The 25788-nt window shown below is 38.9% G+C and overlaps 1 protein-coding gene across 4 annotated transcripts in view; it reads right to left on the reverse strand.

Moving 5' to 3' along the window:
• Positions 1-25788, reverse strand: part of LOC308619842 (uncharacterized protein) — a 63668-nt gene that overhangs the window by 35830 nt on the left and 2050 nt on the right. For 3 of the 4 annotated variants that reach the window (XR_014016246.1, XM_081239058.1, XM_081239060.1), the window contains exons 2-3: positions 21073-21150; positions 14527-14599 (exon numbers count right to left, since the gene is read on the reverse strand). Coding sequence is in view for 3 of the 4 variants with exons in the window: in XM_081239058.1 (XP_081095184.1) it covers positions 14527-14545 (19 nt within the window). In the remaining variant the exon portion in view is untranslated. The remainder of the gene's footprint in view (positions 1-14526; positions 14600-21072; positions 21151-25788) is intronic. The other variant, XM_081239059.1, reaches the window with a different exon arrangement.

Consider the following 25788-nt stretch of genomic DNA (forward strand, 5'->3'; position numbering starts at 1 on the left):
GGCCGACATCACCTTGATACCAAAACCAGGCAAGGATGTCACAAAGAAAGAAAACTACAGGCCAATATCACTGATGAACATAGATGCAAAAATCCTCAACAAAATACTAGCAAACAGAATCCAACAGCACATTAAAAGGATCATACACCATGATCAAGTGGGGTTTATCCCAGGAATGCAAGGATTCTTCAATATACGCAAATCAATCAGTGTAATACACCATATTAACAAGTTGAAGGAGAAAAACCATATGATCATCTCAATAGATGCAGAGAAAGCTTTCGACAAAATTCAACACCCATTTATGATAAAAACCCTGCAGAAAGTAGGTATAGAGGGATCTTTCCTCAACATAATAAAGGCCATATATGACAAACCCACAGCCAACATTGTCCTCAATGGTGAAAAACTGAAACCATTTCCACTAAGATCAGGAACAAGACAAGGCTGCCCACTCTCACCACTCTTATTCAACTTAGTTTTGGAAGTTTTAGCCACAGCAATCAGAGAAGAAAAGGAAATAAAAGGAATCCAAATTGGAAAAGAAGAAGTAAAGCTGTCACTGTTTGCAGATGACATGATACTATACATAGAGAATCCTAAAGATGCTACCGAAAAACTACTAGAGCTAATCAATGAATTTGGTAAAGTAGCAGGATATAAAATTAATGTACAGAAATCTCTGGCATTCCTATACACTAATGATGAAAAATCTGAAAATGAAATCAAGAAAACACTCCCATTTACCATCGCAACAAAAAGAATAAAATATCTAGGAATAAACCTACCTAAGGAGACAAAAGACCTGTATGCAGAAAACTATAAGACACTGATGAAAGAAATTAAAGATGATACAAATAGATGGAGAGATATACCATGCTCCTGGATTGGAAGAATCAATATTGTGAAAATGACTCTACTACCGAAAGCAATCTACAGATTCAATGCAATCCCTATCAAACTACCAATGGCATTTTTCACAGAACTAGAACAAAAAATTTCAAAATTTGTTTGGAAAAACAAAAGGCCCCGAATAGCTAAAGCAATCTTGAGAACGAAAAACGGAGCTGGAGGAATCAGGCTCCCTGACTTCAGACTCTACTACAAAGCTACAGTAATTAAGACAGTCTGGTACTGGCATAAAAACAGAAAGATAGATCAGTGGATCAGGATAGAAAGCCCAGAGATAAACCCACGCACATATGGCCAACTTATCTTTGATAAAGGAGGCAGGAATGTACAGTGGAGAAAGGACAGCCTCTTCAATAAGTGGTGCTGGGAAAACTGGACAGGGACATGTAAAAGTTTGAGATTAGATCATTCCCTAGCACCATACACAAAAATAAGCTCAAAATGGATTAAAGACTTAAATGTAAGGCCAGAAACTATCAAACTCTTAGAGGAAAACATAGGTAGAACACTCTATGACATAAATCACAGCAAGATCCTTTTGGACCCACCTCCTAGAGAAATGGAAATAAAAACAAAGATAAACAAATGGGACCTAATGAAACTTCAAAGCTTTTGCACAGCAAAGGAAACCATAAAGAAGACCAAAAGACAACCCTCAGAATGGGAGAAAATATTTGCAAATGAAGCAACTGACAAAGGATTAATCTCCAAAATTTATAAACAGCTCATGCAGCTCAATAGCAAAAAAACAGACAACCCAATCCAAAAATGGGCAGAAGACTTAAATAGGCATTTCTCCAAAGAAGATATACAGAGTGCCAACAAACACATGAAAGAATGCTCAACATCATTAATCATTAGAGAAATGCAAATCAAAACTACAATGAGATATCATCTCACACCAGTCAGAATGGCCATCATCAAGGAATCTAGAAACAATAAATGCTGGAGAGGGTGTGGAGAAAAGGGAACACTCTTGCACTGCTGGTGGGAATGTGAATTGGTACAGCCACTATGGAGAACGGTATGGAGGTTCCTTAAAAAACTACAAATAGAACTACCATATGACCCAGCAATCCCACTACTGGGCATATACCCTGAGAAAACCATAATTCAAAAAGAGACATGTACCAAAATGTTCATTGCAGCTCTATTCACAATAGCCCGGAGCTGGAAACAACCTAAGTGTCCATCATCGGATGAATGGATAAAGAAGATGTGGCACATATATACAATGGAATATTACTCAGCCATAAAAAGAAATGAAACTGAGCTATTTGTAATGAGGTGGATAGACCCAGAGTCTGTCATACAGAGTGAAGTTAGTCAGAAAGAGAAAGACAAATACCGTATGCTAACACATATATATGGAATTTAAAAAAAAAATGTCATGAAGAACCTAGGGGCAAAACGGGAATGAAGACGCAGACCTACTTGAGAATGGACTTGAGGATATGGGGAGGGGGAAGGGTGGGCTGTGACAAGGCGAAAGAGAGGCATGGACGTGTATACACTACCAAACGTAAGGTAGATAGATAGTGGGAAGCAGCCGCAGAGCACAGGGAGATCAGCTCGGTGCTTTGTGACCGCCTGGAGGGGTGGGATGGGGAGGGTGGGAGGGAGGGAGATGCATGAGGGAAGGGATGTGGGAACAGATGTATATGTATGACTGATTCACTTTGTTATAAAGCAGAAACTAATTAAAAAAATAAATAAATAAACTTAAAAAAAATGGATAACCAGTGGACCTACTATATAGCACAGGGGACTCTGCTCAATGTTATGTGGCAGCCTGGATGGGAGGGGAGTTTGGGGGAGAATGGGTACATGCATATGTATAGCCGAGTCCCTTTGCTGTGCATCTGAAACTATCACAACATTGTTAATCGGCTATACTCCAATATAAAATAAAAAGTAAAAAAAAAAAAAAAAAAAAAAAAAAAAAAAGAAAGACTGAAAAGACAGCTAATTCTTAGAGTTGCCTCAGATCCTGCTGACTTTCCAGTTTGAAATCCAGTTCCAGTTTTAGTCTAAGTGTAGCTTTACAGTAGACTTTCTTTCTTTAAAATAGCCTACGAGTAATTCTCCATTTCTTGCAACTCCAAAGCTCAATAAAATTCTGGGTACAATGAGAAAAGTTTATTCCTTTTAGAAATTCTGCAAAGATATTGCAGACAGGTAGGCTACCTACTGAGAAAGAATCATAACACTCTCCTCAGCTTTTTGTAAAGTGTACTGATTTTAAAATGAAGGTGTCAGTGTTGTAAAAACCACTTACAAGTCAAATTGAGAAATTATTAAACTGACCTAATTAAATGAACTCTCTTGAATTATGGACAACATAGGCTGCTCTTTGAAAGAATCACAGATCATTCTATAGGAAAATAAAACAACAATAAATTTTTCTTTAATTGTCTCCCTCCTCCAGCTTGATTTATTTATTGATATACTAAACTGTTCATGTTTAAAGTGTACAATTTGATCAGTTTAGATACATGTATTCATCACCACAGTTAAAATAACAACATTTCCATCCACTCCAAAAATTTCTTTGTACCTCTTTGTAAACCTGCCCTCCCTCTCTTCTCACACCCCCAAGCAATCACGAATCTACTTTCTGTCACTATACATTAGTTTGCATTTTCTAGAATTTTATATAAATGGATCAAACCATATATATTCTTTTTGCCTGCTTTTTTTCACTCTGCATAATTATTCTGAGATTCAACTATGTTGTTGTGCAATCAATGGTTCTTTATTATTGCTAAGTTATTTTCCTTGTATGGCTATACCTCAATTTGTCCATTCATGTATTTTTTAAAATTGAGGTATAATTGACATGCAACATTATATTAGTTACAGGTGTACAACATAACGATTTGATATTTGAACATGTGAAATTGGCGCCACAATAAGTTTAGTTAACATCCATCACCATACATAGTTACAGAGTTTTCTTCTGTGATGAGGACTTTTAAGATTTACTCTCTTAGCAACTATAATACCATATTATTAACTATAGTCACAATGCTGTACATTACATCCCCATGACTCACTTATTTTATAACTGGAAGTTTATACCTTTTGACTCCTTTCACACATTTCATCACCCCCACCTGCTGCCTCTGGCATCCTCCAACTGTTCTCTGTGTCTATGAGATCATGTGGTATTTGTCTTTCTCTGTCTGACTTATTTCACTTAGCATAATGTCCTCAAGGTCTATCCATGTTGTTGCAAATGGCAAGATTTCACTCTTCTATGGCTGAATAACATAATTGCCATATTTTGTTTATCCATTCATCCATTGATGAACACTTAGGTTGTTTCCACATCTTAGCTATTGTATATAATGCGGCAATGAACATGGGGTTGCAAATATCTTTTCAAATTAGTGCTTCTATTTCTTAATGAATACCCAGAGTGGAATTGCTGGATTGTATGATAGTTCTATTTTAATTTTTTGAGGAACCTCCATACTGTTTTTCACAGTGGTTTCACCAATTCACATTATTGGTAACAGTGCACAAGGCTTCTCGCTTCTCCATATCTCTGCCAACACTTGTTATTCATCTTTTTAATAACAGCCATTCTAATAGGTATGAGGTGATACTTCACTGTGGTTTTGATTTGAATTTCCATAATAATTAGTGATGTTGGGCATCCTTTCATGTGTCTGTTGGTCATTTGTATATCTTCTTTGGAAAAAAGTCTGTTCAGATCTTCTAACCATTTTAAAATTAGATTGTTATTTTTTTTTGCTATTGAGTTGTATGAGTTCTTTATATATTTTGGATGTTGACCCCTTAGATAAACAATTTGCAAATATTTTCTCCCATTCAGTAGGTTGCCTATTCATTTTGCTGATGGTTTCCTTTGCTGTGCAGAAGGTTTTTGTTTGATGTAGTATCACTTGTTTATTTTTACTTTTGTTACCTTTGCTTTTCATGTCAAATCCGTACAAACGATCACCTAGACTACTGTCAAGGGGCTTATTGCCTGTTTTCTTCTAGGATTTATATGGTTTCATGTCTTACATTCAAGTCTCTAATCCTTTTTTTTTTTTTTTTTTTTTTTTTTTTTTGCGGTACACGGGCCTCTCACTGCTGTGGCCTCTCCCGTTGTGGAGCACAGGCTCGGACGCGCAGGCTCAGCGGCCATGGCTCACAGGCCCAGCTTCTCTGCAGCGTGTGGGATCCTCCCGGACCGGGGCACGAACCCGTGTCCCCTGCATCGGCAGGCAGACCCCCAACCACTGCACCACCAGGGAAGCCCTCTAATCCATTTTGAGTTAATTTTTGTGGTATAAGCTAGTGATCCAGTGTGTGGCTGTCCAATTTTCCCAGCACTATTTATTGAAGAGACAGTCCTTTCCCCATTGTGTATTCTTGGCTCCTCTTTCATAAATTAATTGACCATAACTGTGTTTATTTCTGGGCTCTCTATTCTGTTCCAAAGATCTTTGTGTCCGTTTTTATGCCAATATCATACTGTTTTGATTACTATAGCTTTGTAATATAGTTTGAAATCAGGAAGCATGATGCCTCTAACTTTGTCTTTCTTTCTCAAGATGGCTTTGCTATTCAGGGTCTTTTGTGGTTGTCCATTCATGCAGTGGTGAACATTTGGCTTGTTTCCAGTTTGGGCTATTACACAACTGTCAATGTTCAGGTAGGATTAGGAATAATATTTTTCTGGAAGACCCAGAGAGGTTAGAAGAAATTGCTTCAGTAAATGGAAATTCAAAGCACTAGACCTGGAGTCAGAAGATCCGGGTGTGGGTCTTTGGACAAATAACTTTAAATGTGTTGAGCTTTGATTCCCTAATTCGTAAAGGAAGATTAATAATACCTGCCTTGAGGGGTTTTGTGAGGATTAAATAAAATAATTCATACATTTAACCTTTCTTTAAAATATTAACTTTGCACTGTGGTAACCTAAATGGGAGGGAAGTCCAAAAGGGAGGGGATATCTGTATGTGTATGGCTGATTCATTTTGTTGTGCAGTGGAGGCTAACACAATATTGTAAGGCAACCATACACCAATAAAAATTAATTAAAAATAATAAATAAAATAAAATAAAATATTAACTTTGATCACCATGAAAGTAGAGGGAAGAACATTGAGAGTTATGGTAACACCTTTTTACTTTTCTAGGACCCCTATATTGAAGACCAAAAGACACTATCAAATATGGCTCTGAGCAAAACAATAAAATATGTTGGTCATGTCTCTTTCTCCTTTGTCCTCCACCTCCTCCCCCTCCCTTTCTCTTCTTCTTCCCTTCTCCCTCCTCCTAGTTGTTATTGTTTCAGGGTTTCTCTTTCTTCTTAAAGACAAGATCCATTTCTTTTCCTCTGCTTTCATATTACTTAATATGTTATTCTTATATTAGGTTCTCCATGAATATCTACTGAGGTAATAATAAGTACTCACATACTGTTTTATAGATGATAATGAATTTTCAGATACATTATCTCATTCTGATCCTCAAAATTCCCCAGGGAAGTAGGATGGCAGATAATATTATATCCTCACTATCAGAGGAGGAAACTAAGGCTCAGAGAGGTTAAAAACTATCAGAGATAACAACCTAGCTCTGCTTCAAATGCCACCTCAGAGTGCCTTTCCCCTTGGCACACGGCCTACCAACATTCTTGACAGAATTCAGGTGGATACTTCAGTCTCCAGTTAGTACTAATGTATAAAATCTTTGCAGGATAAAATACTGAACTTTATTTTTAGAACACTAACAGTTGGTGGCATTTTGATGCTTGCACTGCAAAATATGCTTTTACAGGGAAATAAAGGAGATCTGAAATTTTCAGGATATAGTATTAGGACTGTAACTATTTGCAAAATTTGAGATAGATATAACTATTATTCTCCTTCATCCTAAATACAATTCTCAGCAAAATAAGAATTTATACTATAAAGTACTCCACACCAGGTAAAAGTAATTTCTTTCTGGTATATTGTTTCTGATTTAACCAGTATATAAACATTGACTGAGGATCATTTCCCACTTTTGCTTTTCTCTTTTTATTTTATTTTACTTAGAACAGTCTTTTGACCTATTGTAAAGGTGTAATGATTGATAGCACACAGTACATCTATTTTGCATCTTTATCTGTGTAGAAAGTTCAGGGTTTTCATTTTCTTTTGGGCTAATCTTCCCCTAACTCTCTCTTGCGGGAGAATTTTTTCCTGTAGGTAAAAGAACAAGAAGTGGTTGGGGATCCTTCTTAGATAATCACTTGTATTTCTATTGCTTCATCTTAATTTAGATGTTATCCCATAGGATCTAAATTGGTATTTTTTATGGTTATCGCATGACAAAGAGCTTAGCAAATGCACCCTGATATCGGATAAGCAGTACTATGTACTATTCAAAATTAAAGTTGTTGATACTATTACTGTAAGTTCTTATTTTGAAAATTTAATTAGAACTATTTATTTATAAAGAGGGACTTAATCTAACTGAATTACAATAATTCTACCTCCTTCTCTAATAAAACTGAATTGTTGAGGAGATGTAAAAATGCTGATAAATTCTGGGGTAAATTTTTAAAATTCACTTTCATATAAATGAGATTTCATATTTCATAGAGTCTGAGTTTATAACAAGAGTTGTAACATATTTTTTTCTCAAAATCTAGAAATTCTATAAACCTATTGCTAATTTTTTATTAGTTTGATACTAAATGCTCCATTAGTTAAAGAATGCTGATAGTTTTCAACTCCATAGAATTATTGGCTGTATTTTATTTGGGTTTTTTTTGTGTGTGTGTGGTATGCGGGCCTCTCACTGTTATGGCCTCTCCCATTGCGGAGCACAGGCTCCGGACGCGCAGGCTCAGCGGCCATGGCTCACGGGCCTAGCTGCTCCAAGGCATGTGGGATCTTCCCAATCGGGGCACGAACCCGTGTCCCCTGCATCAGCAGGCGGACTCTCAACCACTGCGCCACCAGGGAAGCCCTTGGCTGTATTTTAAATGCACTAGATAATGCATCTGTCTTGTTCTAGACATTGATGGCAAACCCACAATACATTAGCCTAGTGAAATGAAATATTTTTCAAACCAAAATTGAGAGATTAAGAAAGAAAGAACTAATTTAAAGTTATAGATAGAAATCCCAGAGATAAACCCACACACATATGGTCACCTTATCTTTGAAAAAGAAGGCAAGAATATACAATGGAGAAAAGACAGCCTCTTCAATAAGTGGTGCTGGGAAAACTGGACAGCTACATGTAAAAGAATGAAATTAGAACACTTCCTAGCACCATACATAAAAATAAACTCAAAATGGATTAAAGACCTAAATGTAAGGCCAGACACTATAAAACTCTTAGAGGAAAACATAGGCAGAACACTCTATGACATACATCACAGCAAGATCTTTTTTGACAAACCTCCTAGAGTAATAGAAATAAAATAAAAAATAAACAAATGGGACCTAAGGAAACTTAAAAGCTTTTGCAGAGCAAAGGAAACCATAAAGAAGACGAAAAGACGACCCTCAAAATGGGAGAAAATATTTGCAATGGAAGCAACTGACAAAGGATTAATCTCCAAAATATACAAGCAGTTCATGTTGCTAAATATCAAAAAAACAAACAACCCAATCCAAAAATGGGCAGAAGACCTAAATAGACATTTCTCCAAAGTAGACATAAGATTGCCAACAAATACATGAAAAGATGCTCAACATCACTAATGATTAGAGAAATGCAAATCAAAATCACAATGAGGTATCACCTCACACCAGTAAGAATGGCCATCATCAAAAAATCTACAAACAATAAATGCTGGAGAGGGTGTGTAGAAAAGGGAGCCCTTCTGCACTGTCGGTGGGAATGTAAATTGATACAGCCCCTATAGAGAAAAGTATGGAGGTTCCTTAAAAAACTAAAAATAGAACTATCATATGACCCAGAAATCCCACTACTGGGCATATACCCTGAAAAAACCATAATTCAAAAAGATACATGCACCCCAATGTTCATTGCAGCACTATTTACAATAGCCAGGACGTGGAAGCAACCTAAATGTCCATCAACAGATGAATGGATAAAGAAGATGTGGCACATATATACAATGGAATATTACTCAGTCATAAAAAGGAATGAAATTGAGTTATTTGTAATGAGGTGGATGGACCTAGAGTCTGTCATACAGAGTGAAGTAAGTCAGAAAGAGAAAAACAAATACTGTATGCTAATGCACATATATGGAATCTAAAAAAACAGTACTGATGAACCTAGTGGTAGGGCAGGAATAAAGACACAGACGTAGAGAACGGACTTGAGGACATGGGCGTGTGGGAAGGGGAAGATGGGACAAAGTGAGAGAGTAGCACTGACATATATATGCTACCAAATGTAAAATGGATGGCAGGGGGAAGCTGTCGCATAGCACAGGGAGATCAGCTCAATGTTTTGTGACAACCCAGATGGGTGGGATAGGGAGGGTGGGAGGGAGGCTTCAGAGGGAGGGGATATGGGGATATACATATGCGTATAGCTGATTCACTCTGCCGTACAGCAGAAAGTAAGACAACATTGTAAAGCAATTATACTCCAATAAAGATATTTATAAATAAATAAACAAAGTTATAAAGCCAACTACTAGAAAAAAACAACTAAAACTGAAAGGAGAGAAAATAAGGAAAAGCGAGAAGTAATTTAAGAGTGCTAAATTTTGTATCATAATTAGCCACCAATATATATTGCTGAAAGTTGACAAATCAAGAAATGGAAATATCTTTATTTTTATTTTGTAACTTAGAGTACTGTTTAAAAATTTTTAATGTGCATATATCACTTTTTTAATTAAAAAGTTAAAACACAGCAAAGTATTATTTTTTTAATGTGACTTAGCTAGAGCAAGTATTTTGAGCTCTGATTTCCCATCCCTAAACTAATTCAGGAGACAGGGAGGCAGCTTCCCAAGGAATGTGGCTGTACTTTAACTGCTACTCAGAATAAAGCCTTATCTAGGCTGTGGAGTTGTGTTCATTACTCTTCACTGAGAAACTCTTCCTACCTAGGGCATAATGATGGTAAGCAAGGGGAAAAAAGAGGTGGTTTTCTAGCTCCTGGTCAAGAAGTAGTCCCTTAGAAGAGAAATATTTAACATGCTTGTGGAGAAATAGGACAAGCAAGGGTTGGATTCACAACAATACATGGTTAATATTGCTGACTAAATATTTTAGCTTAGAAAGAAATTAAGTTCTTTTAAAAATTTATTTTTATCCTATTTTATTTATTTTTGGCTGTGTTGGATCTTCACTGCTGCACATGGGCTTTCTCTAGTTGTGGCAAGTGGGGGCTACTCTGTTGCGGTGCACAGGCTTCTCATTGCGGTGGCTTCTCTTGTTGCGGAGCACGGGCTCTAGGCGTGGGGGCTTCAGTAGTTGTGGCATGCAGGCTCAGTAGTTGTGGCTCACAGACTCTAGAGTGCAGGCTCAGTAGTTGTGGTGCACGGGCTTAGCTGCTCTGCAGCATGTGGGATCTTCCCGGACCAGGTCTCAAACCTGTGTCCCCTGCATTGTCAGGTGGATTCTTTATTCTTTTTAAAAAAAATTTATTGATTGATTGATTTTTTTTGGCTGCATTGGGTCTTCATTGCTGTGCGCGGGCTTTCTCTAGCTGCGGCGAGTGGGAGCTACTCTTTGTGGCGATGCGCGGGCTCCTCATTGTTGTGGCTTCTCGTTGTGGGGCACAGGCTTTAGGTGCATGGGCTTCAGTAGTTGCGGCACGTGGGCTCAGTAGTTGTGGCTTGTGGGCTCTAGAGCGCAGGCTCAGTAGTTGTGGTGCACGGGCTTAGTTGCTCCACAACGTGTGGGAGCTTCCTGGGCCAGGGCTCGAGTCTGTATCCCCTGCATTGGCAGATGGACTCCACGAAAGTCCATGAGCTGCAATCCTCACCTCACATGTTGCCTTTAAAAACACTTCCTTGGGCCTCCCTGGTGGCGCAGTGGTTGAGAGTCCGCCTGCCGATGCAGGGGATACGGGTTCGTGCCCCGGTCTGGGAGGATCCCATATGCCGCGGAGCGGCTGGGCCCGTGAGCCATGGCCGCTGGGCCTGCGCATCCGGAGCCTGTGCTCCGCAACGGGAGAGGCCACAACAGTGAGAGGCCCGCATACCGCAAAAAGAAAAAAAAAAAAAAAAAAAAAAACACTTCCTTGGGACTTCCCTGGTGGTGCAGTGGTTGAGAGTCCGCCTGCCAATGCAGGGGACACGGGTTCGTGCCCCGGTCCGGGAAGATCCCACATGCCACAGAGCGGCTAGGCCCGTGAGCCATGGCCACTGAGCCTGTGCGTCCGGAGCCTGTGCTCCGCAATGGGAGAGGCCACAACAGTGAGAGGTCCACGTACTGCAAAACAAAAACAAAAACAAAACACTTCCTTGAAAGCCATTTGGGGGTTCCGGTCTTTTGAGCATTAGCTGCCCCTTCTCCTTGCTTGGCACCCTGCAAACAATGCCATAATTTCCTTCACCACAACCTGATGTCAGTAGGTTGGTTTTGCTGTGTGGTGGGCCAACAGATCCAAGTTTGGTTCAGTAATATTGAGATTTTGTCAGTTTTTTACTGAATGCCCTTTTCCTGTTCCAGGATCCCAACCAGGATACCAAGGCTGTCTTACTTTTAATGATGTTCATTTTGACCAGTAGATTCAAGTGTTTTCAGGTAGATGGATCCATCATAAAGTTCTCCACTCAACCTTCCTCTTAATGGTTTTAGCATCTATTGGTTATCATGGCCTAGGTCCATTATTTCATTAGGAACTGCATAATTTAAAGTTCTATGATTTCTCCTGTAAGTATTAGCTAGAACTCTCCTATAAAAAAGAACTTTCTGGGCTACCCTGGTGGCGCAGTGGTTGAGAGTCCGCCTGCTGATGCAGGGGACACGGGTTCATGCCCCGGTCTGGGAAGATCCCGCATGCCGCGGAGCGGCTGGGCCCGTGAGCCATGGCTGCTGAGCCTGCGCGTCCGGAGCCTGTGTTTCTCAACGGGAGAGGCCACAACAGTGAGAGGCCCACGTACTGCAAAAAAAAAAAAAAACCAACTTTCCATTCTCAGGTACATGGTTACTTTTGAAATACTGAACAATTTATCTTGCATAGATTTTAATGGTTCTAAATGTTAATCATTCTAATATACCCATGTAATATGTGTGAGAAATTCCAATTACTTTTAACTTTTAAATTATTTGCACAAAAGTACAAAGAAAGTGTCTTATACTGCTAGTCAAAAGATGTGGCTTTCATCTTCCTCTAAGTAATTTCTGCCATTTATGAAGACTGACCAAAAACATGTTGCAAGGAAAATTGTTAAGTTGCCTAAAAAAGAAAATGACTATAGTATATTTGTTTTGAGCCAAAGAATTCCAGGCACTTAACTGGTATTAACAATTAGTCCTCACAGATGTTTTTAAAACTTAATTATAATAAATACTATTCTTATTTAATTTGCATGATGTAGTGACAAATACCATAATAGACTATGGCTGAGGAATTGAGACCCAGAGAATTAAAGAAAGTGGCCTAAGGGACTTCAGTACTATAAATACACAGAATTATTAAAGAGAATTAGTAATAAAAATATAAAAGAATATAACCCTTCTACAAATGTATAGCATGTCACTTGTTTCCCTTCAACCAAATACTGTACAATCTACCTGTGTAGAGCAAACTTAATTTTCTAATAGTAAAATATATTACATAATATTAGAACCATTGAAGAAGAATAAATATCTAGTAATCAATCAAAAAGGGTTTCCAATAAAACAGTGGCCTCTTCATATTCCCCATGTTTCACTATCTACTTTATTTTCCTCAAAAATATAGACACCACAAGTATTTAGAAATTAAGAGGGCATGATCCAGGACGTCCCTGGTGGTGCAGCGGTTAAAAATCTGCCAGCCAATGCAAGGGACACAGGTTCGATCCCTGGTCCAGGAAGATCCCACATGCTGCAGAGCAACTATGCCTGTGAGCCACAACTACTGAGCCCACACGCCACAACTACTGAAGCCCACATGCCTAAAGCCCGTGCTCCGCAACAAGTCACCGCAATGAGAAGCCCATGCACCACAATGAAGAGTAGCCCCTAATCGCCACAACTAGAGAAAGCCCACGTACAGCAACGAAGACCCAACGCAGCCAAAAATAAATTAATTAATTAATTTAAAAAAAAAAGAAATTAAGAGGGCATGATCCAAATTTTTAAACACATATGTAAGATGGGGTCCTTGGCTAGTTCTTGAAGGAACTTTTCACATTGTCTACCTCATGAATATATTACTGGAAAATATGTTCCTAAAATTGGGGCATATACTCTATTGAATATACTACACTTACCTGATTCATGCTAATGACCTGTGGAGGTAATAGCTGGGAGCAAGAGAAACTTAGAATGGATAGTGAAGGAGGGAAATGATGAACACTGGTTGTGACCTGAGATTAACTGCTGTTGTGGGAGACTGTAGCTTGTCCCACTAATCTTCCTTTTCTAGGTTTCCCCTTAGGAAAAGAAGCCCACAGGAACCATGGCAAATCTACTTCCCAGACATACATGAAGAAATGGATTTGTGCAGAACAAGAGGTTTACTGTGGTAGCCACTGAGGTACCACACCCAGATCTCCCTTTAAGAGATTCTGCTGCAGGGAGCCTAGCTGATTGACAATTGATACACTTTTGGCTCTCATGTTTTTGGGTCAGGCCATACTTCCTCTAGGCTACTCCCAGCCAATGAGCACAGCAGGGTGTAAGAACCAGTCCATTCCTACACAAAGCAGGATTCCTTTAACTGGCAACTTCAGCACAGGGACTTCCCATTGGCCTGGGTGAGATTTTCTCAGAATTGCTCTATGGTCTGAGGCTCTTCCCACACAATCCTTCCTTCTCTCCCTCCTGTCACAGGTGTTAGACTTGCCTCACTCTCCCTATATGCCCCTTCTCCTTTCCCCTTTGTCTTTCATAAGCATTCTCTCCAATGAATCCCTTATACATCAGATTTCATCTTCCTGCCTGCTTCTCCAAGGATTCAAATTGACACACGTTACATAAGAGTTTAGCCCCCTGGGTTAAACTCATAACTGTTTATAGCAAGTATAAACAATTTCTTGTAAAACTATATAGACAAATAGATGGCTTAATATTAGAAGACATATTTTAACTTAAAAATAATGTTAATGCAAATATACATGTAAATAACTGAATGGTTTTAAGGTCTTAATTAGCAATCAGAATATCTCCTGGGTTTGATCTTAGAAGGTGTATCTATCCATCATTTAAGCACTATTTTCTAGTTTTGGGGTGGTGTGATTATGTATAGCAGAATTCTTCTCCATTCAGAATCAAATTCTACTCTCTCACTTGTTCTTAGCTCTTAAGGGTGGCTATGAGATATTAAGGACCTGTATTTCTACGTGTGGTTGAGTAAGGCATATCAGCAGAAGTAAAAACAGAAAGTAAAAGAAGGAGAGGTCAATTATAGTTCACGGTTTATTCATATTTTATAGTGCAAAGCAAACAAAAATGGAAACAGCAAACCCTGGGCATCCTCAAAGCCAACTGATACTGGACCTAATTCACCTACCTTGTGTCTCAAATACCATTCTATACCATGCTGGGAAAGCTGTGGATTCCTTGAGGGTATTTGTCTTGATTTCCTAAAAGAAAAAATAAAGTCATAGTCACTTGGCTTTTTTTTCCTCACCATGTGACAAAATCATATGATATCCATGAAGAAAAATGAAAGGAAGTTTGATTTGGGGAAAAAGGAACAGTATCATACTTTCTTGGCTTATTTCTAAGCCCCTCACCTTAGAAAATATCCAGCACTTAATAAAAAAACTTTAGGACTTCCCTGGTGGTCCAGTGGTTAAGAGTATGCTTGCTAATGCAGGGGACACGGGTTCGATCCCTGGTCTGGGAAGATCCCACATGCCATGGAGCAACTAAGCCCATCGCCACAACTACTCAGCCCATGCTCTAGAGCCCGCAAGCCACAGCTACTGAGCCCGTGCGCCACAATTAGTGAAGCATGCACACTCTGGGGCCCGGGTGCCGCAACTACTGAGCCCGCATGCTGCAACTACTAAAGCCCACATGCCTAGAGCCCGTGTTCCACAAAGAAGAGAAGCCACCGCAATGAGAAGCCCACGCACCGCGACCAAGTGTAGCCCTGGCTCACCACAACTAGAGAAAGCCCGCGCACAGCAAAAAAGACCCAGTGCAGCCAACAACAACAACAACAAAAAACCTGTATGCTAAATTTTTGACAATAAATGTCAAACATCAAAATGGTATTGAAATTTTGAAATATCAAAACTGATACTTTATACTGTAGCAAAATAGCTCCCTTTACTACAGAGTGAATGTGAATTGTGACTCCAGGTTGATAGAGAAGTAAATGTGATAAAAAATGTAAATATTAGATCTTCATTATTTTAAATGTTTTAAGGGATAAAAGTTAGGGACTCTCCAGAGATAATGCTGCTTGGGGTGTGTGTGCAGTGTTTATTTTCTATTATCTAATGAATGTACTTAAGTGCAAATACTTATGAAGGACATCTACTCATTCAATTAATATTTACTAATTTCCCACAATGTGCTAGGTACTATACTAGGTTTTAGGATATCTGGAGGGACTTGAAAGGGGAGATGACTTCCTGTTTGGCCCAAGAGGCACCTTTAGCTCAGTTATTCTTAGAAAGTGATAGCCTACTGATTTTGTCTCTTGATGAGGATTTCATGTGTTATTAAATCCTGGATTATGTTGTTTCTTTCAGTTCTCTTTCTGTACTGTTGTGCAAATTATGTCTAATACATAGAATCTAGACACCAATCTGCTGAGTGTTTTTTGAAAAGAGATGCCACATCTGAAGAAATTCTAGAGAGAACAGAGAAAATAGACAGGAGGAATTATCAAAGAAACAAATCAAAGTTTGTTAGAACTAAAGGACTCAAGTCTCCTGATAAAGGACCTACTGAGTGGCCAGCAGATTAAATAAGAAAAAGGCTCACAACATGGCATATCATGCACTGGGGAAAAAAGGAGAAGACCTAAGAACTTTCAGAGAGAAAAAACATATGAAAGATCAAGAACTAAAATTTCATCTCACTTCTTGAGACCAACACTGGAAGCTAGAAGAGAATGGTATAATGTCTCAAAAATCTTCTAGGAAAATCGTTTCTAATTTAGAGTTCTATACCTAGTCATGTTATCAATTAAGCTTACAGCCAGATGAAAGACAATTCCTGACACATAAAATCTCAGAAGCTTTGCATTCTTTCTTAGAAAGCTACCACCAAGAAGAAAGAATAAACTAAGAAAAAGGAAATGCTCATGAAAAAGAGGGAGAAAAGCAATAAAGAAGACAAGGGTCTAGGTACTAGGAGATCTACCATAGGAGAGAGGTGAAAGGGATTCTCAAATTGATAATGAAGGCAAGTTCATGAATAACAGATGTACAGGAGGCCAACAAAACAAAAGGTAAAGACAGGGGGTTCCAAGAGGCACAAAAATAGCTCTTCTGATGAGTTGGAACATATAAAGAAAAAAGATATTAATTCACAATAAATATTTATTGAATATTCACCTTGACCCACAAACACTATCCTCATGGAGCTTTCATTCTAGCACAGGGAGTAAGATAATAAACATAATAAAGAAATAAATTCTATATTAGAAGGCAGTAAATGTTATTAAAAAAGAAAAAGTAAAGCAGGGTAAGGAAGATTAAAATTGCTCTAGGTGGGGAAGGGGGTAGGGTGTATATGACAATTTAAAATACAATGGTGAGGATAAACCTCACTGTAAAGTGACGCTTCAGGTAAGACCCAAGAATTGTACTGGAAAGGATTGGAATTAGGGAATTAGTCATGTGGCTATCTGGCAGAAGAACCTTCTAGGCAGAGGGAACTGCCAGTGGAGGTGAAGAAACATGAGGGGGAGAGGTGCCAGAGTGGTAGTAGAAAATGAGGTCAGAGAGGTACATGGTGGGGGATGTGTCATGCAGGGCCTCGCAGATCACTGAAGAAACTGGCTTTTCTCTGAGGGAAATGGAGAGCTATTGTAGAAGTGAAATGATTGGCTTACATTTTAAAAGGATCACTCTGGCTGCTTTGGGAGAATAGACTATAGGCAGATAAGGGTGGAAACAGGGAGATACAGTAAGTCCCCTACATATGAATGAGTTCCGTTCCAAGAGCGAGTTCACAAGTCCAATTTGTTCATAAGTCCAACAAAGTTAGCCTAGGTACCCAACAAATACAATCAGCTATGTAGTACTGTACGGTACTTTTATAATACTTTTATAATACTTTTCACACAAATAATACATAAAAAACAAGCACAAAAAATAAAGAAAACATTTTTAATCTTACAGTACAGTGCATTGAAAAGTACAGCAGTACAGTACAACAGCTGATACAGGGGCTGGCATCAAGTGAACAGGCAAGAAGAGTTACTGACTGGAGGAGGGAGAGGAGGTGGGAGATGGGTAGAGCTGAGGGATCATCAGCAACAGGAGACACAGGGCAAGCTGCAATTTCACTCACGCCTGACGTTGACGGCACAGGTTCTGGTTCCTTGCTGGATTCAATTCTATCCAACCTCTTGAATAAATGTTCGCATGTTCACATCTTTGAAAGTTCACAACTTGAAGGCTCGTATGTAGGGGACTTACTATAATAAGGAGGCAATTGGATTGCCTAGTAATTGCCTAATAAAGAAGCAATTATCCCAATAATTCAGGCAAGAGATGTTGGTAGCACACACTACAGTGGTACATCGTGGAAGGTATGAAAGAGGAATTAGTGATAGACACATACAAAACTAAGCAAAGTTAAGAAATGAGTAAAGTATTAACTATAGGAAAAACAGAAATTATATAAGAAAGGAAAGGTCATAATGATGGAAACACAAAATGTTAATTTAATCAAATATTATTGATATATGGTTATATTGGGAGGGTATGTGGCGAGAGTATGGTTAATTTCTTTAACACTAAGAGTTCCTACAAATTACTTAAAAAAAAATTAGCCCAGTAGGAAAATATGCAAAGGATATAAACAGACAGTTCAAAGAAAAAAAAAATAAAGGACAAAAAGAAGTTGAACTTCCCTCAGAATAAAAGAAAAGAAAATTAAACCTATACCAAGACATCATGTTTCACCTAATTAGATTGGCAAAGATCCAGAAGTTTGATAAAATTCTGTGTTGGGGAGGATATGGGTAAACAGGCATTCTCATATGTTGCTGGTGGGAGTATAAATTGGTATGGCAATTTGGCAAAATCTACCAAAGTCACATACCCTTTTCGGTTGGACATGGAGATGGGCCTCCCAGATATCCCCTTTCAAGGAAGGTCTTGTTGTCCCAGCTACTGGAAGATCTGTCAGCTGACAATCTTCAACTGTCAGCCCCTGCAAGTTTTGCCTCAGCTGCAAAGAGTTGCCCCATCTAAAGTCAGTGCCTTCTTGGGGCAGCCCACTGCTGGAGGAAGGGGTATAAAAGCCTTTTCCACCCAATGTGGGCCATTTCTGGTAGGTCATTTCAGCTCCACAGCTTCCTTGTGGTGTTGGCTGAGGCTGCATGGGGCACCTTCAAAGCTCAACTTCTCCTTCTGCTCAATCCCACTTCCTCCTTCTCCCTTCTGCAGATGTTGAACCCAAGGGCACTGCCTAATAAACAAACACCCTGAACTCTAAATTTCTGCCCCAGAATCTGCTTCCCAGAAAACCTAACCTGTGAAAAATTTGACCCACAACTCCACTTTTAGGAATTTATTCCATAGATTACCCACATATCAGCAAAACGATATATATTTGAGGTTACTCTTAGCAGATTATTTTTAGAGGAAGAATTAGAAACACTCTAAAGGTCTGACTAAACAAATCAGGTGACTGATTAAATAAAGGCATGTCTATACAATGTAATACCACATAGCTATATAAAAAACTGAGGAGTCCTTTTATGTATAAAAAAGTCTTCAAAGGGTATGTGGGTGTGTTTATATTTGTACACGCATGAAGGATGTATAAAAATTAATGTCATTTGTTGCCATGAGTAGATTTGGGTGTCTCAGGGACTGAGGGGGAAGAGAGATTTTTCGTAGCATATACCACTGTACTCTTTAAATTTTAAACCATGTGAATGTGTTATAAATGATTAGAAATGATTTTTAGTCAAATTATTTGACTTTTATACTACTTATAAAAAACTATATATGGATAACTTTGATAAACTAAAAATTAAATTTAAAAAGACTTGCTTGTTAAATAAGAAATTAACAAATTGTGCAAAATGATTCCCATTTTTTAAAAAAACTATACACATTCAGATAGACACATTGATAGAAGCATGGAAAAACTTAACAGCGGTTTTATCTTTGTGGGTAACATCAGAGTAGAGAGAAGGATTTTTTTTTGTCTCACACACTTCTCAATTGTTTGAATTTAAGGGCATGCATATGTTTGTAATTAGAAAGTAATGTTTAAGAATTATGGGACAGACTAAAACTAAAAAATAGGACACCCCACCCCACCCCCAGTTTACCAATTATTTTAGAGGAAACTTTTGATGATGCCTATAGGAAGTTGAAAAATTTTCTAAAATAATTTAAGGAAACTGGAATAAGTGTACCAACTTTGTTTTTTCTCCTTTGTTTAACCTTGATTATTCTAAACAATTATCTCAGTTAATTTCTTAAAACATCTAGAATCAAATTTTAGTTGCAAATATAAAAATTTCCTGCAACTGGGATTAGGATTTTTTTTTTTTTTTTTTTTTTTTGCTGTTCGTGGGCCTCTCACTGTTGTGGCCTCTCCCATTGCGGAGCACAGGCTCCGGACGCGCAGGCCCAGCGGCCATGGCTTACGGGCCCAGCCGCTCCGCGGCATGTGGGATCCTCCCAGTCCGGGGCACAAACCCGCGTCCCCTGCACCGGCAGGCGGACCCTCAACCACTGTGCCACCAGGGAAGCCCGGGATTACGAATTTTTTGAGAGGTGCTGGGATGTGGTGGTGCCTGGGAGGGCAGCCCGGTCTGAACTTCTGGGGACCCCCTGATTTGCTGTTAACATTAGAGATTATCTAGTCCTTAAAGGTAGTGGTTGAGAAACTATATTGTAATGAGCTTGGGGAAGGCAACGGTCACGTTATTCAATCTATTTTTCTGTATTCCTTCTGTCTTGTGTCCCGCAAAGTGCCTAGCACTTAGTAAGTATTCAATAAATATCTAGGTAGATAGATATAGATTAAAAGGAGTAATGGGTACAGTAAGCCCTTGATTGTGTTGTTTTGTTTTTTTGTGTGTTTTTTTTGCGGTACGCGGGCCTCTCACTGCTGTGGCCTCTCCCGTTGCGGAGCACAGGCTCCGGACGCTCAGGCTCAGCGGCCATGGCTCACGGGCCCAGCCGCTCCGCGGCATGTGGGATCTTCCCGGACCAGGGCACGAACCCGTGTGCCCTGCATCGGCAGGCGGACTCTCAACCACTGCGCCACCAGGGAAGCCCAATTGTGTATTGTTTAAAGTATATTTCTTTTAAACCTCAAGGCAACTTTTTTGTTTCATTTCAACTTTTTGAGAGATTAGGCTGGCTATTTTTACAAAAGAATAGCAGGTTCAGAGGAGGTGAGAGAACTTGAACTTGTTCAAGGTCTAGGAAAGGTAAACAACTGAGCATTGTTAAAGAGATAAGGAAAGATCAGACCCTGGAGGAAATTCTGTGCTACATAAAAAAGATCATGGCCTTTTGTTAAGTAGGAGATGGAGAGCCATGAAGGGCCTTATGAAATAGTAAGGGAACCAGCCAACCAGTCCGGGTTTGGGCAGAACATTAAAATGGAGTGATACAGAGATTAGCATGGCCCCCGCACAAGAATGCCATGAAAATTTGTGAAGGGGTTCATATTTTTAAGGAAATTTTTCTTTTTCAGCTTTTTATTGTATCTATATTAAACCTTATGCTGTACACCTTAAACTTATACAGTGATGTATGTTAATTATATCTCAATAAAACTGGGGGGGGGGAGTTCTTGAGACCCATGTGAGAGACGAAAGTGGCCTGAACTAGCTCAGTTAGTTGGGGTGGAGTGGAGGGTGCACTTTTTGATAAGCATTTAGATTTTAAATTACCTTCTAGATAAGGTGCTCTTTTGCCCAAAGATGTAATGAAGATGACTTGAGTGAACAGGTAGATAATGGTGCCATCAACTGAAATAGAAAATGAGAGAGCAGGAGGAGGTATTTGAGATAAGAGGATGAATTTTGTTTTGGATATATTAAGTTTGGTTGGTTGAGGCCAGCCAGCCATGAGGCCACTGAAGTGGGCAAAGTCTCTTACGTGTGGCAGAATGAACAGGTCTAGGGTTGGATGGTAACTGGAGGCTCAAGTCCAAACTCCACCAGTTGACTGATCCTGAACATAATCTGTGACTGTATTTACTATTGTGTTTAGAAAGTCCCCTTGACTGCATCTTTTTCCCTAGCCCTGTGCTGTCAAATGCTGTCATTTAGCCATGTGTGGCTATTGAGCTCTTGAAATGTGGCCAGTCCAAACTGAGATGTGCTTGGGGGGAAGGGATAAATTAGGAGTTTGGGATTAATATATACACACTACTATATATAAAATAGATAAACAAGAAGGACCTACTGTATAGCACAGGGAACTATACTCAATATCTTATAATAACCTATAATGGAAAAAATCGGAAAAAAGAATATATATATAGATATATATGTATAACTGAATCACTTTGCTGTACACCTGAAACTAACACAACATTGTAAATCAACTACACTTCAATTAAAAAAAAAATCCATGGGGAATTCCCTGGCAGTCCAGGTTATGTTGCAGGAAGGGGGACCCCTTCCAGGGCCCGAGAATGGGCTCTTTTCTAACACTTGGAAATGAATTGTCTGAGGAGACACACATGCTGACAAAGCAAGAGACTTTATTGGGAAGGGGTACCCGGGTGGAGAGCAGGAGGGTAAGGGAACCCAGAACTGCTCTGCCACATGGTTCACAGTCTCAGGTTTTATGGTAATGGGGTTAGTTTCAGGGTTGTCTCTAGCCAATCATTCTTTTTCTTTTTTTCTTCTAATATTTATTTATTTGGCTGCACCAAGTCTTAGCTGTGGCACACGAGATCTTTAGTTGTGGCATGTGGGATCTTCAGCTGTGGCGTGTGGGATCTAGTTCCCTGACCAGGGATTGAACCCAGGCCTCCTGCATTGGAAGTGCAGAGTCTTAGCCACTGAACCACCAGGGAAGTCCTTGGCCAATCCTTCTGACTCAGGGACCTTCCTTGTGGTGTGCACATTGCTCAGCCAAGATGGATTCCAGCAAGAAGGATTCTGGGAGGTTGGTAGGATGCATGGACTGGTGTCCCCTCTCTCTTTTTGACCTTTCCCGAATTCTTCCAGTTGGTGATAACTTGTTAGTTCCACATTCCTTACCAGGATCCCCTGTTCTAAGATAATGCATGCAAGTGGCTACTATCTTGCCTGGCCAGGGTGGGCGGTTTCAGTCAGTGTTAACAGTGCTAACAGTTAGGACTCAGCTCTTTCACTGCCATGGCCTGGGGTTCAATCCCTGGTTGGGGAACTAAGATTCTCACAAGCCATGCAGTGCGGCCAAAAAAAAAAAATCAAAATCAAAATGTGAGTATAAAATAAGTATAAAATACACACTGATTTCAAAGACATGTTATCAAAAAAGAAAAGACTGTAAGGTATCTCATTAATAATATTTTATGTTGATTACATGTTGAAGTGATATTTTGGATATGTAGGGTTCAATAAAAATATACTATTTAATTAAAAAAAGGAATTGTTTTTGCCTTTTGTAACGTCAGTTGCTTTCCTTCTTACTGGTAGTATATAATCAACTAAAATTATAAAAGATAATTACCACCTGACTAGTAATAATAGTGGAAATAAAAAAACTAAATAAATTAAAAGGTTCATGATGAATGTTCTAGCCCATTTTGGAATGAAGTCTAAGAGAGAGAAATTGGAGAGCCCTTAACTTTTTTCTTTTTAAAAACAATTTAAACTTACAGAAAGATTGCAAGAATAGGAGAGAGAACTCCTGAATATTATTTGTTCAAGTTCACAAACTTTTAACATTTTGCTGCATTTGCATTCTCTCTCTCTCATTTTCATTTATTATTTCTGAACAATTTGAGAATAGATTGCATGTATTATGCCTCCTTACCTCTTCATACCTCGGTGTGTATTTACTATGAATATATATATTACTTTATATAATCATCACATAGTTATCAAATGTGGGAGCTACTTTTTTCTAATCTATGGTCCATATTCCAATTTTGTCAACTGTTTCAATAAATCTTTTATAGTATTTCCCCTGCTCTGGTACAAGTTCCAGTTTAGATCACGTATCGACATTGCCAAGTCTCTTTAGTCCCTTTTATATGTAACAGTTCCTCAGCCTTTTGGGGGGGGGTCTTTCATGACAGTTATTTATTTATTTTAAAATATTTATTTATTTTATTTATTTATTTTCTTGGCTGTGTTGGGTCTTAGTTGCAGCATGTGGGATCTTTTGTTGTGGTGCGCAGGCTTCTCTCTAGTTGTGGCCTGCAGGGGTTTTTCTCTCTCTAGTTGTGGCATGTGGGCTCCAGGGCGCATGGGCTCTGTAGTTTGCAGCACACTGGCTCTCTCATTGAGGCACGCGAGCTCCGAAGTTGTGGCGCGCGGGCTTAGTTGCCCCGCGGCATGTGGGATCTTAGCTCCACGACCAGGGATAGAACCAGCGTCCCCTGCATTGGAAGGCAGATTCTTTACCACTGGACCACCATGGAAGTCCCCCTCATGACAGTTATTTAATAGAATGTTCTTCAATATGGGTTTGGTTGATGCTTCCTCACGATTAGATTCAAGTGATATTATGTCTTTCTCAGGGTATCACATCAGGAGGCATATGATCACTGATCAAAGTGTTGCCTAGTTTCTCCACTGTATAGTTACTTTTTCCCCCTTCTAACAAATACACAGTCTGTGGAGAGATACTTTGAAGATCTGCAAGTATATTGCTTATCAAAATTTCCCCCTAGATTTAGAATCCACTGATGATGTTTTCCAAACCAATCTTTTCTATTATAGTTGCAAAATGGTGATTTTCCAACTCCACCACTCTCTCTGTATTTATCAGTGGGCATTTTCTTTAGAGAACAGCTTTCCTTTTCCCTATCTCCCTCTCTTTCTCTCTCTCATTAGAATACACGAATGAATTCTTATTTTATTCAATAGATCATAATTCATTACTGTTCTTATTTTGATACTCTAGTTATCCCAGATTTGCCCACTGAGAGGTCCTTCAAGCTGGTTGCTGTTGGCATGCCCCCATTTTATTTTCTGCGCACTTTCTTATTTCTGGCCCAACAAAATGTTCCAGATCATCTTGTACCTTCCTGCCTTAGCCCTGAAATCAGCCATTTCTTCAAGAAGCTTTGATTCCTTTTCATGGGGAAAGGTATTTAGAAATCAAGATCTGTCTAGGGAGTCTTTAATTTTGAAGTTATTTTCAATCATAAGATCAAGAGGAATATATATCAATTTTTATAAATCATCATATTTACGGCTGATTTAGCTATTTCCTTTTTTTTTCTTTGTGGTAAGAAGGAAGGAAACATTAAGCTTATTTTAAAATGTTTTTCATATTTACTCGAATAGAATTCTAGCTACAATATTAGCAAAGAACACAGATTGCAATAGCAACTATGGATCATAAGTCTCTCAATAGTTGCTTGAATATAATATATCCTCAAAAGAAATCTGTGGGCTTCCCTGGTGGCGCAGTGGTTGAGAGTCCGCCTGCGGATGCAGAGGACACGGGTTCGTGCCCCGGTCCGGGAAGATCCCACGTGCCGCGGAGCGGCTGGGCCCGTAAGCCATGGCCGCTGAGCCTGCGCGTCCGGAGCCTGTGCTCCGCCACAGGAGAGGCCACAACAGTGAGAGGCCCGCGTACCACAAAAAAAAAAAAAAAAAAAAAAAGAAATTTGTGATAGGTTTTGAAATACTATAAGCTAATCTGTGGAACCCTGAAGATAAGTGTAATGAAACATGGGACATCTCACTGAATTCATTTTAAAGAAATTAAAGAAATTGAATCAAAGCTCTATAAAATAACACTTTTGTCATCAGATTCCTGTTGCAAAAGATGTTTTGCTTCTTGTGCTGCAAACTGCTGTGGTAACATCTCACATTATTTTTATGTGATAAAGGCAGATGAACTACAAAATGTTTGAAATAAGTACATCAGTTTCTATTTTTAACTGAATGAAATTAAATATGTACTCTGTCTCTTGATAACACAGGTCTTTGTACAATGATATATTTTTGAAATATTGAAGATGAAATAAAGAGATCACATTTTATGTGTGACAGTACTAGGGACAAAGACCACGTCCATTTCTCTGTTGCATGTACTTTGTATTTGTTCCCAAACCCATCATTATATGGGAATACTCGGGTCACTTTTTAAAAATCCAAATTCCTGAGCATCACCCTGGTGCACTTAAACATCATATCTCTTACTCTAGGAATATGTATCTTTAAAATCTCCCCAGATAATTCTGAGATAGTTGATCATAAAGCTGATTTGGGAACTATTGAACGTGGCAGAAAATACATTTATTCCAGGGTGTAAGTCTCATTATATATACATAAGTTGCCTGAGGGCAGGAACTGTGCTTATAAATTTTTATAAGCCCAGCACCTATTATGAGCCTTGCATATAGTAGACATTCAATATATGCTTAAGAAAATAATTTTAACTTCAAATTTTATTTGAGTCTTAATATTAGTTTGTGCAGGGGATATAAA

Source organism: Mesoplodon bidens (genome assembly GCF_964165515.1).
Source record: "Mesoplodon bidens genome assembly, chromosome: 1".
Classification (NCBI taxonomy): domain Eukaryota; kingdom Metazoa; phylum Chordata; class Mammalia; order Artiodactyla; family Ziphiidae; genus Mesoplodon; species Mesoplodon bidens.